The sequence below is a fragment of the Sparassis crispa genome, assembly GCF_003851025.1.
Source record: "Sparassis crispa DNA, contig_000004F, whole genome shotgun sequence".
NCBI lineage: Eukaryota > Fungi > Basidiomycota > Agaricomycetes > Polyporales > Sparassidaceae > Sparassis > Sparassis crispa.
In genome coordinates, this window is record NW_020939751.1 from 980,389 (window position 1) to 995,440 (window position 15,052).

The 15,052-nt window shown below is 48.9% G+C and overlaps 1 protein-coding gene across 1 annotated transcript; it reads left to right on the top strand.

Annotated features, from left to right (window-relative positions):
• Positions 1-9,740: 9,740 nt before the first annotated feature.
• Positions 9,741-14,834, top strand: SCP_0503410 (Transposon Ty3-I Gag-Pol polyprotein; the record flags this gene model as incomplete). Its single annotated transcript, XM_027758405.1, has 9 exons — positions 9,741-10,007; positions 10,068-10,719; positions 11,212-11,627; positions 11,670-11,889; positions 11,953-12,090; positions 12,135-12,217; positions 12,270-12,477; positions 12,526-13,271; positions 13,341-14,834. 9 exons carry the CDS (start codon positions 9,741-9,743, stop codon positions 14,832-14,834), a joined length of 4,224 nt encoding a protein of 1,407 aa, XP_027614206.1.
• Positions 14,835-15,052: the final 218 nt, after the last annotated feature.

The following is a 15,052-nucleotide window of genomic DNA, read 5'->3' on the forward strand; positions in this document are numbered from 1 at the left end:
AGAAATATACCTATGGTGGTGGGCCCATCGCTCAGAACACTACCTATGGTGGTGGGCCGATGGCTGTATAATAGCACCATGGCGGTGGGCCGATTGCTCAGAACACTACCTATGGCGGTGGGCCGATCGCTCAGAACACTGCCTATGGCGGCGGGCCGATGGCTGTATAATAGCGTCATGGCGGTGGGCCGATCACTCAGAAATATACCAATGGCAGGGGGCTGATCGCTCAGAAGTATACCTATGGCGGTCGGCCCATCGCTCAGTACTACCACGGTGGCGGTAGGCCGATGGCTGTATAATAGCCCCATGGCGGTGGGCCGATTGCTCAGAAATATACCTATGGCGGTAGGCCGATCGCTCAGAACACTACATATGGCGGTGGGCCGACGGCTGTATAATAGCCCCAGTGGCAGTGGGCCGATCACTCAGAACACTACCTATGGTGGTCGGCCCATCGCTCAGTACTACCACGGTGGCGGTGGGCCGATGGCTGTATAATAGCACCGTGGCGATGGGCTGATCGCTCAGAACACTACCTATGGCAGTTCGCCGATGGCTCAGAACTGCTCCAATGGCGGTGGGCCGATGGCTGTATAATAGCCCCGTGGCGGTGGGCCAATGGCTGTACAATAGCCCCGTGGTGGTGGGCCGATCGCTCAGAAATATACCTGTGGCGGGAGGCCGATCGCTCAGAACACTGCCTATGGCGGTCGGCCCACCGCTCAGAACACTACCTATGATGGTGGGCCGATGGCTGTATAATAGCACCGTGGCGGTGGGCCGATCGCTCAGAACACTACCTATGGCAGTGAGCCGATCGCTCAAAACACTACCTATGGCGGTGGGCCGATCGCTCAGAACACTGCCTATGGTGGTCGGCCCATCGCTCAGTACTACCACGGTGGCGGTGGGCCGATGGCTGTATAATAGCACCGTGGTGATGGGCCGATCGCTCAGAACACTACCTATGGTGGTGGGCCCATTGCTCAGAACACTACCTATGGCGGTATAATAGCCCCATGGCGGTGGGCCGATCACTCAAAAATACACCTATGGCGGTGGGCCGATCGCTCAGAACACTACCTATGGCGGTGGGCCAATGGCTGTATAATAGCCCCGTGGCGGTGGGCAAATCGCTCAAAAATACACCTATGGCGGTGGGCCCATCGCTCAGAACTATCACCGCGGCGGTGGGCCCATGCCTGTATAATAGTAGCATCATGGTGGTGGGCCAATCGCTCAGAAATACTCCTATGGCGGTGGGCCCATCGCTCCAGCATTCCCTTCATCGCCATGAGCCGATCGCTGACAGCTCCTTACACAGACCGATGGGCCGACGTCCGCTGGCTGTCCAGTTCATGACAATGTCAGGGTAAATGGGAGTCCAGTTCACAAACATGACTGAATGGGCTGGATTTTTGCTCCTGTCAATTGCAGGGAAATGGGGATTGATAGGTCAAAGTCATCTGGGGTGTTTTTAAGGGCCCCTTGATGTGCAAGCTCATCCGCTCCTGAATTTCCTTCCTCTCCTGAATGACCTTTGACCCATTTGAAGGAGGTGATTGCTGCTCTTTGACAGAGGGATGCTGCTGTTGCTTGAAAGAGGGGTGCATTGTGGGTCCCAATCCACCCCTCATCTTCCCAGTGTGGGAGGTGTTTGGTGAGGCCATCTATGGCATATCGGGAGTCACTAATGATGTGGAGGGGGGCATTTATTGCTGTTGTCTGGGTAGTGTATAGAATTGCGGCGATTTCACCTGCCTGGTTGGATGCCATACCATCCAGAAGGTGAAGTGCTTTGTTTCGTGAATCGTTAGGTCCATACCAAATTCCGCTACCTGCTTGTGCTGTTGCTTCACCATTTTTGATGCAGGATCCATCAGTGTAGATTGTGACTGCATCATTTGGGATGCCTCTTCCCAGTCTTTTTGGGAGTTGTGCACTGACTATGGTGGAGTCTGTGAAGACTCGAAAGACATTTGCTAGGGGGCCAGGGGTGGTGGTGGATGGGTCAAGGAGTATTCTGTCCTGATTTTGTGCTGCTTCCCAGTTACGTCATCTCTGCTGTTTAGTGAGAGAGAGGTTGTCTGGTGTCGGGTTTATCTCTGGGTTCCACTTGGGGCCCAGGAGAGAGATGGCATGGAGGGCAGCCTTCATACAGTGGTGTGGGTGTTCACACCCTTTGGACTGGTCAGTTGCACATTGTGTACATCAACAGTTTCTACGAGGAAGGTGTGAAGGAGACATGTTCGGATCATGCTGTCGTTTGGTGACATGCAGAAGGTCACCTACAGATTGAACATTGTGTACACTGCGGAGGCATTTAGAGGTTGGTGTGTTATTTAGGCGGCGGAGTAGAGAGCTTGCTCCAATATGATACCAAAATGGGAGTTGCTTCTTGAGAGATAGGGGTAGTTTGAGTGCGGCAAAGTTAGCATTGTATAATTTCCCAGCACGCAGCATTCTGAGAAGGTCTTGTGGTAGTTTGGAGCGTGAGTGGGTGGTTGTGTCCCATGTCTGAAGAAAGACATTAATCTGAGAGAGTTTCTGTACATTTCCGGAGCTGGATGCAACACATTTATTGATGAGAACATTGGCTAGGAAGGCCCACAAGGGGCGGGATGGGGAGAGGTCTAGGAAGGGTCGTAGCCATTTAAGGTCAATTGCAAGGTTATGACTGGTGAGGTCAAGGAGACCAAGTCCTCCTTGGCTGGTTGGGAGGTATAGGGTTTTAATGTTGATGAGTGGAATGCGATTGTCATCCCATATGAATTTTCGGATTATTGAGATCAGGCTCTTCTCAATATGTTTGGGCATTCCTTGAACAGTAGTAAGAAATTGTGTCATACCTCCTACAATTATTTGCACTACAAGGCAGTGTCCTTTGAGAGATGGGTGACTTTTGTTCCAGCGTGTGAGAGCTGCTTGTATTTTCTCTATCACCATGGGCCACTGTGTAGTGGGCTCAACGTGGTTCCCAATCCAGCCACCAAGAATTCGGATTGCTTCCCCATCCTTGGCAATGTGGGTATTAGATGGGAAGGGCAAAGCTGTCGGGTGGATTTTCCGACTGGTGATCAATTCAGTGCGGTATTCTGGGTTTCCTATTGGTATGATTTCGGTCTTGTGAACATTGAATTTTGCTTTGGCGGCTATGCACCATAGGTCAAGTATTTGTTGTAGAGTGTGGAAGTTATCTGATTCTGCTAGGTATACAGTTGTGTCATCCACAAAGAGTGTAGTAATCAGGCGGTCAGGTACACCAGGAATGTGAAAACCATGGAGTGATGAGGATCTGAGAAGGCATGCAAGAGGTTCAATTGCAATGTCGAAAAGGAGACATGATATTGGATCGCCTTGGCGTACTCCCCTAGTAACATGGAAGGAGGCACTGATTTCCCCATTAATGATAACGACAGTTTCTGCATGATGGTAGAGAGATCGAATTGTGTTTATAAAGAGGGTAGGAAGGTTGAAGGCTTCAAGGGTATGCCATAGGTAGTCATGTGCAATGCGATCATAAGCTTTCTCCTGATCTAATGCAATTATGGCTCCATTTTCTTCTACTGCTTCTGCATAGTCAATCATAAGGCGTGACAAGCAAATTTGATCATGTATATTTCGGCCAGAGACAAACCCTGCTTGAGCAGGGTGAATAAATTTGGGTGCAATTACCGATAGGTGTAGGGACAAAGCTTTGGTGAATATTTTGTAATCGGTGTTTAGTAATGTTATGGGCCGATAATTGGCAATGTCTCGCCGATCATTCTTCTTGTATATTGGGCATAGCCAGCCTGTAGCGAAGCTTGCTTCTGGTATAGTTCCATGGGTTTCGATGTCATTATATGTCCAGGTCAGGGTACGAATAACATTGAAGGCCGGGAGTACTTCATTTGTTTTGGTGAGGAAGCGTGAGTGGAGGGCTTTCCACAGTTCATATGGGATTCCATTTATGCCTGAAGCTTTTCCATTTTGTGAGGCCAGGAGGGCTTGAAGAACTGTGTCTTCTGTGATATTTTCAGATAGGTGAGATGGGGTGTTCAGCTTTGCCTTACTGGGAATTGCTCCCAGAGTGTGTAGGGTTGCAGTTTCACGTTCCTGTGCAGAGGCATGGGGGCCATTTGACTGGATGGATTCATGGTAATCACGCGCTAGCTTGGCCATTTTGTCAGAGCGAGTTACATATTCTGGAGGTGATGAGCCAGGCATTTTCAAGGAGAACATGATGTCTCTCGGGCGTACTTCTTTATTTATTTTGGACCAGTATTTACTTGGTGTTTCTGCAGCTAGTTGATATTGAGCTGCAGACATTTTTCGTGCCTTGTGGCTGCGAGCTATCTTGAGTTCTGTAATGCGATGTTGGATTAGGTCTGCTGATAGTCGTAGGTCAGCATTATTTATGTAGCCTGAGTCATTAAGTAGGAGGTCAAGTTGTGTCTTGAGGTTATCTATTTGTATTTGTGTTCGGGGGATAGCTTTCCGTGCTGCCAGTTTAGCTTCTTTTAGGACTTGATCTTTAAAGTCTTTGAATAATATTTGTGGGTTTTTTGTGATGGTGCGGTCAGATTCATTGTCCTGTATATCTTGTGCAAGTTTCCTGCTGAGGTAATCAACTGTGTTGAGAAAGTGTTCATTTTGTAGTATATGTAGTGGGATTGTCCACCTTCCTTTCCCTATGTATGGTGTTTGCTTATTCGATATATGGACAGATACTAACTTGTGGTCTGTGTGTATTGCGGTGTCATTAATCATCCAATCAGAGGCTGATTCCATTATTTGCTCATTTACATATATGCGGTCGATCCGAGATTTACTCCCTGTACTCTGTTGGCGGAAGGAAAATGCTCTTGCATTTGAATGTTCGTGTCTCCACCCGTCTTGCAGGAGGAGGTGTTGTTTAAGGTCCATTAGGGTTTGCATGGTTTCAGTTGGGTCAGTGCAACTCGGAAAGCGGTCTAGAGCATCCTCAACCATGTTAAAGTCTCCCAGTAGGATGTCTGGGTAAGGGAGGTCATGAATTTCTCAGGTGTCATCCAGTTGTTTCCAGAAGTCTGCATTATCTCTGGGGTCATTTGGTGCATATATTGTTAGGATGTTTAAGGTTAGGTCTGTATGCCATGGGAGGGAGAGGTAAAGTGCTCGTCCAGGAATAAGTTCCTTGATTTTTACATTTTTTATATTTGTTTGTTCTCTATTAAGGACTATGGCGACACCTTGAGCATTGGTGACATCTGGGGGAGATGAGAAGTGGATACATAGGCGGCGTCCGAATTATCTGTGCAGTCGGTCTACATATTCTTGGTCAAGGTGTGTTTCTTGGAGGGCTAGGATGCCTATTTTATTGTCTCGCATGAGTTGGTGGATCTGAGTCCACTTATTTGTAGGTTAAGAGATTAGTGTTTGTCCCTTGCCTTGCATGTTTAGAGATGCAATCTTAAGGTGTGCTTTAGTCTTTTGTTGAATTTTGCGCTGGTGCCTGCCACGATGATTGCTGCTCCCGTTCATCGGGTGCGCCATTGACAGTATTGGTTGTGAGTCTGGTGTTTGTTGAGGGAGAGGATCTCGATGCCCGTCGCCTAACTCTCCTGTCCTGTCATTGGGGGAGTGGGCAGCGGGTAGCCCGGTTCCACCTCTAGGACGGGGGAGGCTCGAGCCATTACCATGTGTCAAGACCGGGTTTGTGGGGTTTTCTGAATTATATGTGATTGCTGAGTGTACCGGGTATTGACTTACAGCTATGCATCGGACCGGGGCGCCATTGACCTATGGCTCCAAAGGTGACTATACCATGTGGTGAGAGATGCTGTGTTCCGCGGTAAAGCAGCAGTTCATTTCTATGGCTTCAGCCTCTCGGCGCGGCTCATCAGGGCCTAAATAGGCCTCCGCTTTGAAATGTGGTTGCGTTTTGAGGGAGCACTCTGGCTTTCCTGTCCCATCACGGTCATCTTTGTCAGTTATGAAAGATAATCCTTTCTATCAATAAGTAGCAAATTTTCATGAGAATTGCTACTTTTAAGTAGACTTATCTGTAGGTGCATAGATTAATTTAGGATAATCTTAATATAATCTTCCAGATAATCTGAGGATAATCTTCTGGATAATCTGAGAATAATCTGAAGATTAGCAATAAAATACAATTTTAACTTTGACACTAGCCAGGATTGAACCCTGGACCTTAGGTTGATTTTATAAAATATAATTCCAAGTGACACTTTAGACCACTTGACCATTAGGCCATACATCACAACTATCTTATATTAAATTAGACATCTTTTTCTTGAAAAAGACTTAGCCAAATTCTGTCTATTAGAAAAGAGTAAGTAAAAGACACTTGACTTTTATCATAGATAGACAAGACTTATAAACAAACATTACTCTGAGTCTTATAGTCTTTTCTAATGCTTGCAGCCTTCATATAATGTAGTACAATATGTAATTAATAGAATATATGTTTCTACAGTTACTTCAGCAAAACAGAACTTTGCTATACAATTAGAAGATAGCTATAAAGATCTTGTATATATAAGTGCTCAGTCTATAATATAATAGACTCTAGAGTATAAGCCTAAAATGAACAAATAAAATACTGTCTCTCAATAACTTGTTATATATTATAGATGACTATATTAAGATACTGTATAGTACTGCATGATAGTTTACAAAAACTGTAAGCTGTAGAACAAGACTATAATAGGATGCAGAGTACTGTTTGTCTATAAGTCTTGTCTATCTATGATAAAAGTCAAGTGTCTTTTACTTACTCTTTTCTAATAGACAGAATTTGGCTAAGTCTTTTTCAAGAAAAAGATGTCTAATTTAATATAAGATAGTTGTGATGTATGGCCTAATGGTCAAGTGGTCTAAAGTGTCACTTGGAATTATATTTTATAAAATCAACCTAAGGTCCAGGGTTCAATCCTGGCTAGTGTCAAAGTTAAAATTGCATTTTATTGCTAATTTTCAGATTATTCTCAGATTATCCAGAAGATTATCCTCAGATTATCTGGAAGATTATATTAAGATTATCCAGAAGATTATCCTAAATTAATCTATGCACCTACAGATAAGTCTACTTAAAAGTAGCAATTCTCATGAAAATTTGCTACTTATTGATAGAAAAGATTATCTTTCATAACTGACATCACTGTCACGGTCAGTGTATTTGGGCCAGAGTGAAGAGGGGTGGTGGAATGCAATCTCGAGCGAGATCTGGGTTTCGAGGTTGCATTATGGTTTCCATCGTGTATGTTGCAAGTGCAAAGTAATATATTGTATCGGGTATGTGGCTACACAGGAGCTACAAGGATGTTCTGTGTTCACCATGATACTACGAAAATAAATATGTAAGGGGATAGCTCTGTGAGTTGGGGTGTAGACATAGGAAGAAAGGTAGGGGGCTAGGCAGGAAGGGGCCATTGGTAGGCATTAGAGCATCATCAGAGATTTAGGTGTGCCCCATTCCCCATCCGCACGGGCAGTTATCATATCCGCGCCCTCGAGGGAGACCACGATAACTGCCGCGTGCCGGCCGACATTGCGTGCCGCCCTGTTCACGCATCATGTCGCGGTTCGCAGGCTCGAACCATCCGGGGAGGGTAGGGAAGGGGCACATGTCGACGATGTGGTCAGCGGCATGGCAGTAGGAGCAACGGCGAGGAGGGAGTGCACGGCCAGTACCTTGCCACTGGGTGTTGAAGGTGAGGCTGGTAACAAAGCTGTGCCACGTGTTCTATTGCTCGAGGTTGATCAGCGGTATGTCGATGTACACGTTATAGGCCTGTGAGATTACGCCGATGTCATCGCGAATGTCTACTGTATGGATCTGGATCGAGCGGAGGGTGTCATCGGTCTGCTTTTGTAACGTGCCGCTGTTGTATTGCGGGGCACAAGTACCAAGCGGTACTTGTGCCCTAATCTTATCTAATCTCATCGTGTATTATGTAATTGTTGTGTATTGTTTGTACGCACTCTGCGTGTATCGAGTGCGCGTCGGTGTGTTGAAGTCAGAGACTTAACACACCACGACCTTGATACACGCACGACGCTCCAGAATAGAGCTTGGTGCACTGTATCTGAGGTTCGGTGTGATAAGGCCTCGCCCCCCATTACACTTTTTTACAGTCCAATTTGCCCTGCAAAAAATTCTATTCGACAGCGAAGACACCCATCAAGAAATCAAGAACCTTAACTTGCCACCTAATGGCAAGTCAAGGCCCCAAAAACACACGGATAACATGCTCCCAGTCAAGACAGGCAGAGCACGCGGCTCTGGCAGACGTGACTGAGAGCGCACCCAATGATGGCGTGCACGTGGACACTGGCACGCCAGCCCCAGAAATAATGGACCGTGGGCAAGAACTGGCATCACCAGCCCCACGATCCCCTACACTATCGTACGTCGAACCCCCACGCTCAACACGAGGAGGCCGAACGGACGAGCAGCGGCAGGAATCTGCCTCTGACCGTAATGTCAGAACGCCGGTGAGATCCACTGGATCTCATCAGGCCAGCGAAGAAACGGAAACAACAAGAATGGGAAGGACGCCATGACATCCTTTGCATTACTCGCAGAGATTTCCATCCCCGGCCCTGCCAGTGCAACCGACATCTTCCTTAGCGGACAAAATACGTCGCGCTAAGGATAGAGCCCCAGGAAGCACTGCAAGCATGAGTTCGTCTGAACGCGTGCGCAGAGAGAGAGCCCGAGAGGCACTCCAGTGGGCTCGAGAAGAAGCGAACCGCGAACTCAACGAACTACAAGAAAAACAAGAACGCGAGATGCAGGCCATTCGTGAAGCACACGAACGGACCTGCCACGCGCAGAACGAGCGGTTTGAAAGAATAATGGACGAACTCGAAAATTCCTCAGGAGATGAAGTTGACCCAATGGACCAACCCGTCCCCTCGGGAACGAGGAACTCCATCGAGGAGATAGCGGTAGAGTGAGGATTATACCCCTCAGAGATCGAGGACCCGACGGCAGGTGCTCCCGATATAATTATCGAGAGCGCGTACTGTCGGTTGGCCCAATGGCAGCAAGAGGGAGAGCCGGACGAGGAATACAATCGAAGGGTGTTAATATACACCAGATACTTGGACCGGATGGCCTCAGAGTCCGAAAGGGCATTGAGGGCATTCGGAGTACAACCGCCGGTATCATTGACACCTCGCGCGACGTGGAGATCACTCCAATCCAGAACGGCTCTAGTAGCAGCCCCTGAAGGCGACCCTGGAAGTGATGATTCAAATGACTCCAGCCCATACCCCGGAGATGACGGGAATGACTTCGACCATTTCAGGAGAAATGGTCGAAGGCCCGCAACACCACCCCGGGGACACTGACCTGGAGGACAACAGCTACTGCGATCCAATGGATCGACCCCACCGCCACTGCCTCCTCGACCAATGCAACCTGCAGGACCTGGATACCCCCACGGGCCACAAGGGCAGCCCATAGTGGGAATGAAAACACGACCTGCAGGACCGACACACGGTCCTGCAGTGAACGCAATGGCAGCTACGCAACAGCCAACGTTGCTCGGAATGTAACATTCCAATCGGGAGTGACACAGGCAAATCCGGCAGTCACTACCGCAGTGAACCGACCCCCTCGATTCCCGGGAATGAATATAACAGCCGCACCAGGTACGCACGCAGGCCACGCGACCGTACAATGATTGCATGGCCCAGGAGCGATACCTCTGGATACGTCTCCCGCAATCGAGAGGATCCATACAATGGTGGATGAGATGGTATCAAGAGATCCCATCGACGAACCACCAGCATACCTTAGAGTCACCAAGATGCCTCCACTGCCACAATATGACAGGAAGGACGATTTTGATGCATTTGAGGTCTGGCTACAGAAATTGCTGGAATACTTCAAGACTCTCCGCATCACTGGCGATGCCATGGATGCGGATCACCTGTGGATATTGGGGCAAAGCCTTAAAGACGATGCCGCCAACTGGTTCTTTCTGAATGTGCAGTCACCGAACCGCGAAGTACGACAATGGTACTTCGAGGATGCAGTGATGCACCTCCACTGACGATTCCTACACAAGGACTCAGAACTGATAGCATCCGAGAAGTACGACAAGGCGACGTACAGCTTATCACGTGGTGGCATGAGCGAGCTATACGATAGGCTATTACACCATGCAGATTGCATGGTGCAATACCCGATGGAATATGCATTCCGGAAGAGGTTTATGGACGCGTTACCACTACCGATGGTAGAAGTAATGCATCTAGCCCACCTACTATCGCCTGAGAAACACACCATCGATACACTGTATCGATTGGCCTTGGCGATCGAACAGGGCAACGGATGGCTGGACCAATACCGTACATACAAGGACCGCCGACAGCCTCAGAAGACTGGGGACCATACGGGGACCCGGATTTCAAGTAAGGCCATGTCATTCCTCGTGCCGATGATATCATCTACGGGAGATACACGATCTAGCTACCACCCGCAAGGACAAGGACAAGGAGGGGCACACCCAGGACATGCACAGCAGGCTGGTAATGCTGGCCGTAGAATGATGAACCCACGCGACGGACAACGTCATGGGGGTGGTCGTCCTACTACAAACCCGGCAGTCATGGGATTGAGACCACCAGCGAATAACAAGGTGATGAACGCAAATGTCACTTGTTATTCTTGCGGTGGCAAGGGCCACTTCTCGACAGACCCGATGTGCCTGAACTACGGTAAACCTCGGCCAGCGTGACTACACGCACAACGTGTAGTCGATGACTGCTCCGAGGATAAGGAACAGGCAAACCAAGAACTGGCAGAACCAGAGGTTACAGTTCAGGAGCCGGCTCCACAGGAGATGACTCCCGAAACTGACGAAAATGAAGGGCCCTACCAGAATGACACAGGATACCAGACATATCCTGAGTCGGACTGGGCCCCAGAGGGATCACAGTACTCATCAGCAGATGAGCGTGAACCCCCATCTGGAGACGATGGCTGGAACGATGACTATGACATTTGCCTGGGATCAATGAGATTTGGCGCCATGCATCAACACAAGCCTGGAAAGTGTACGCAGACCGTACACCTCCACACTAGTGAACACGCAACAGACGCACGATCCTTGAGGAACGCATGGCTGTATGACTCACGCGTATGACGCCTGACCGACCCAGCCATGCAGCCTCAGCGAAACCCGCAGACACAATGAACACTATGTGCAGAGGTCTTGATCAATGGGATCAAGACCTATACACTATTCGACTCGGGGTGTACAACGGATTCCATTTCTCCGGAAATGGCGTACATCTCGAAGGCAGACCGAATCGACCTGGACGACCAAATAGGTCTCCAACTGGGCACCAAGGGAAGCAGGACGCGCATCAATTATGGTGCACGACCCACAATCTCCATAGGCCCAGTAAAGGCACAACACTACCTAGACATCGTCGATATCGATAGATACGACGCAGTACTAGGCACAGTGTTCATGCATAAATATGGTGTGGTCCTCGACTTCAAGAACCGCACCATATCGATCCAACGGCAAAAAATACCGACCTACGCAGAAGTGGACGAGGCCACAATCATTGCGAATTGCAAGGATATGTTGCACTCACACTACCGCGTGCACAACAATGTCGGTACCGTTACCGCCATCACCTCGGACAACCCGCAATAGGACCCCGCAACGAGACCAATGGCCGCAAAGCCACCCCAGTCTCGTGGTGCGAAACTGGGGATAGTCCTAAGAGGGGAGGGGAATGACGGAAATGTCAAGGCGAAAGAAAAATCAACCACGAGAAACAGGAAACAGCCCAAAAAGGACTGTTTCCCTGACATCTCGGAGAAGTTCGCACCGACCAGACACTTGATGGACGAACCACGACGGGACCAGTTCGGTCAGCCAAACCCATTAGGTCTAAATGACTTAATGGTGTTCGCACTGAACGAACATCGTAAAGATGAAGAAATTCGCACCATGCTTGTAGAACCCTCAGACGCAACAGCATCCGAGGAGAAACTACAAGAACGCCGAAAAGCCTGGATTGAGAAGACGAGGGACATAATGTGTCCCCCGCCCCCAATCCTTTCACCTTTCTGTGAGATCAACCATCGAATACCGCTCATCAATGACGATGAGCAGTATCGACTGCGATTACCGAGATGTGCCGACGCAATGAAGCCATTGCTCCTAACCAAGATCCAATGATACCAGGACGCTGGCTGGTGGGAGTCCAAGCAGGCTCTCCAGGCAGCGCCCATGATATGTATTATGAAGAAGAGTGGAAAATTATGGACAGTTGTCGATGCGCGTAAACGCAACGACAACACCGTAAAGGATGTAACTCCATTCCCGGACCAGGACCAGATATGCATGGACGTGCCTCGTGCCAAATACTGGTCAAAAATTGACTTGTCCGATGCGTATGAACAAATATATGTGGCAGCGGAGGACGTCTGGAAAACAGTGTTCTCCACCCCATATGGTACATTTGTAAGTCACGTCATGCAACAAGGTGATTGTAATGCCCCAGCGACATTCCAAAGCCTCATGATGTTGATATTCCGTGACTGCATCGGACGATACGTTCACGTATACCTCGACAACATATTCGTGTTCTCCGATACAATCGAAGAACACGAACGTCACCTGGAAATCGTATTCCGTAAGCTGAGGGAGGCAAAGCTCTACCTCAGCGAGACGAAGTGCGACCTATATTCACGGAGCATGGACTGCCTAGGTCATCTAATCGATGACCGAGGACTCCACACAGACTCAGACAAGATGAGCCGTATTCGCGAATGGCGAATACCTCGATCTTACAAAGAAGTACAATGCTTCCTAGGGCTCGTGAACTACCTAGGACACTTCATGCCCGACGTGACGGCATACACCTCGCCATTGTCGGACATGGCTCACAACGACCGAGCATTCGTGTGGCGCCCAATGCACACCAAATGCTTTGAAATGATCAAAGCTTTGGCGTGCAAGGCACCCATCCTGAAGCCAATTGACCCACGTCAACCAGAACCCATCTGGGTGATATCCGATGCATCGTTATACGGTGTTGGAGCGATGTATGGACAGGGACCAGACTGGCAAACCTGTCACCCAGCTGGCTTCCTGTCGAAGAAATTCACGAGTGTGCAACATGCTTATAAGACATATGAGCACGAGGCACTCACAATACTGGAAGCTCTCCTCAAATGGGAGGACAAACTACTTGGTCGACCGATAGTGATCGCGACTGACCATCAGGCATTGAAGTACTTCGAAGGCGTAACCAATCCAACGAATTGACAGATTTGTTGGAATGAGTACATGTCTCGATTTCAATACAAAACCCAGTACGTAGAAGGCGCGACCAATAAGGTCGCGGACTGTCTATCGAGGTACTACGAGAATGACAACGTGGATGAATTTGCACCCATCCAGGACTATGTGAACACGGATGTTCATCTAGACCCTGAGTGGGATGACCTACCCTCCAACCGTATTGCTGAACTGTGCGCCGGAACGATCCAGCGCTCAGTACAGCTGCCCAAGGATGTGCAGGAGTCAAGGGATCAGGAGGCCAGTAAAATGGCCTCCCACCTGCCCCTGGTGACACCAACACCAGGCGCCAAGGACGAGGATCCGACGATAACCGAATCACGTACCAATGGACCTCCACTGAAGGCCTGTTTGGAACAGGATACCCCGTTCCTGGCCGCAGTCCAAAAGGGCTATGGTGAGGACCCATTATTTAGGAAGGTCATTGAATCCCCAACGGAATTCAGTGCCTTCGTAATCCGGGACAAGACAATATATACAAAAAACTGCCAGGATGAAGAAGTTATCTGCATCCCGAGGGTCCTGTACCATCATCGAATGATGACCGAGATCATCATCGATAGAGGGCACATGACCATAGGACACTACGGCCCACAGAAGACATCGGAATACATCCGACGGTGGTTCTGGTGGCCTAGGATTGGACGTGACATTGAAAAATTCTGCGTGACGTGCGGGGCCTGCCAAACGGCAAAGCCTCACAATCACTTGCAAGCGGGACTACTTCATTCCTTGCTGATTCCACGGTTTCCATGGAATTCGATAGCAATCGACTTTGTCGGTCCGTTTCCGCGATCAAAGGGATATGACTACCTATGGGTAGTCATATGCCGCCTTACATCAATGGTACATCTGGTCCCCGTGAATATGACGAGCATGGCCTCGGACATAGCTGAGCTCTATGTCCGAGAAATTGTGCGACTGCATGGAATGCCCGAGTCCATCGTCTCAGACCGGGACTCGAAATTCACGTCGAAATTTTGGCATGAACTACATCAACTCCTGGGTGCGAAGCTACTCATGTTGACGTCGTTCCATCCGCAAACCGACGGGCTGTCTGAGCGGACCATCCGATCGGTATCCCAAATCCTACGGTCCATCGTGTCTCCCAATCAATTAGATTGGATAAACAAGATCCTGATGGTTGAGTTCACGCTGAACTCAGCCACGAGCGCAACCACAGGATTTGCCCCATTCGAACTTAATTATGGATACTTGCTGCAAATGATTAGAGGCCTGCATGGAACCACGAAATTCGTGGGCGTGCAGGAATTTGCCCAACGAGCATTGGCCAACCTCGAGAGGGTGCACGATGCCATCATCGAGAGCCGTACACACCAAACGTTCCAAGCCAATAAACTACGGCAGGAGGAGCCGGAGTTTACGACTGGATCGAAGGTGTACCTATCCACGCAGAACCTCGCACTACCTAAAGGCCATGCGAGGAAGCTGATGCCCAAATTTATCGGACCATACGAGATCACCGACGTTCATGCGGCAACCTCTTAACTACACGTTAGAGTTGCTGCAAGAACTGAAGGACCGGCGTATCCTACCTACATTCCACATTTTGCTACTCCAATGACACAAGTCCAATGACGATGTGTTGTTTCCGCACCGTGAGGCAAAGTTGTACTACGACTTTGGTGATGATGCAGAAATGGAATGGCTAGTGGATGAAATTGTAGGCCATCGCTGGGATGGCAATAAGATCGAATTCCATGTGC